The 886-nt window shown below is 40.4% G+C and overlaps 1 protein-coding gene across 1 annotated transcript; it reads left to right on the top strand.

Moving 5' to 3' along the window:
- The first annotated feature begins 17 nt into the window (after positions 1 to 17).
- LOC111389686 lies at positions 18 to 879 on the top strand. The gene is made up of 2 exons (XM_023014629.1): positions 18 to 802; positions 873 to 879. Exons 1-2 carry the CDS (start codon positions 18 to 20, stop codon positions 877 to 879), a joined length of 792 nt encoding a protein of 263 aa, XP_022870397.1.
- Positions 880 to 886: the final 7 nt, after the last annotated feature.

Genomic DNA, 886 nt, shown 5'->3' with positions numbered 1-886 from the left:
AGAAAGGTAAAAAAACCATGGTTGTGACAGAAGAATGTAATCCAGTTGAAAAAAGGCTTGAAAAGTTGGATAGAAGTCGAGAGGAGACGGTATGCAACAGTCAATTCCCAATTCATCGTGAGCCAGATCATGAGAAGGAAGAAGAGAGCAGAAAGCAAAGAGGGAAAGGAAATATAGAGAAGTGGCTTCAGTTGCTGATGGAGAATACGCAAGAAGACAATGACTTCAATCCTAAAAATTCCAATGAGAATGAAACTGAGGAATTAATTCGGAAGCCAGATCTTACATCTCCAGAGATGGAGATCCTAGTTGCAAGAGCCGAGGAATCAGAAACTATGGAACAGTTGGCGGATGCGGAAGAAAATGATGTCTTAAATCCTAAAATTGCCAATGAGAATGAAACTGAAGAATTAATCAGAAAGCTGGATCTCGTTTCTTCAGAGAGGGAGATCATAGATTCAAGAGCCGAGGAATCACAAACTAGAGAGAATATGGAACAGTTGTACAAGATAACCAATCAGCAGTTGGTCATGGAGAAAAATAACAAAAATACCAAAATGACCGTTGAAATGGAAGTTAAGAAGTTGCTCTCAAACAACGAAATAGAGGATGGGAAAACGAATTCAATTGCTAATGTAACCATTAAAGCCCCTCCATTAAAGAACCCTCCTTACAAACTCGAACCACAGAGAAGAAGCTACACAAATGACTTGGGTTCAACTGGCACAAGAGTTGGACAATTCGATAGTTGTGAAGAGAATACGAGAATGGGAAAAAGCCAAAAGGGAAGGGAACTTTCAAGGTCAGAGAGTGCCAGGGCATTTCGGCGAATCCCATCTTCTCCATCTCTGATTTTGGGAAGCATGAAGAAGAAAGTAGACTGGAT

This window comes from Olea europaea, unplaced genomic scaffold (assembly GCF_002742605.1).
Source record: "Olea europaea var. sylvestris unplaced genomic scaffold, O_europaea_v1 scaffold6082, whole genome shotgun sequence".
Lineage (NCBI taxonomy): Eukaryota > Viridiplantae > Streptophyta > Magnoliopsida > Lamiales > Oleaceae > Olea > Olea europaea.
This window is presented reverse-complemented; position numbering and strand designations above follow the sequence as displayed.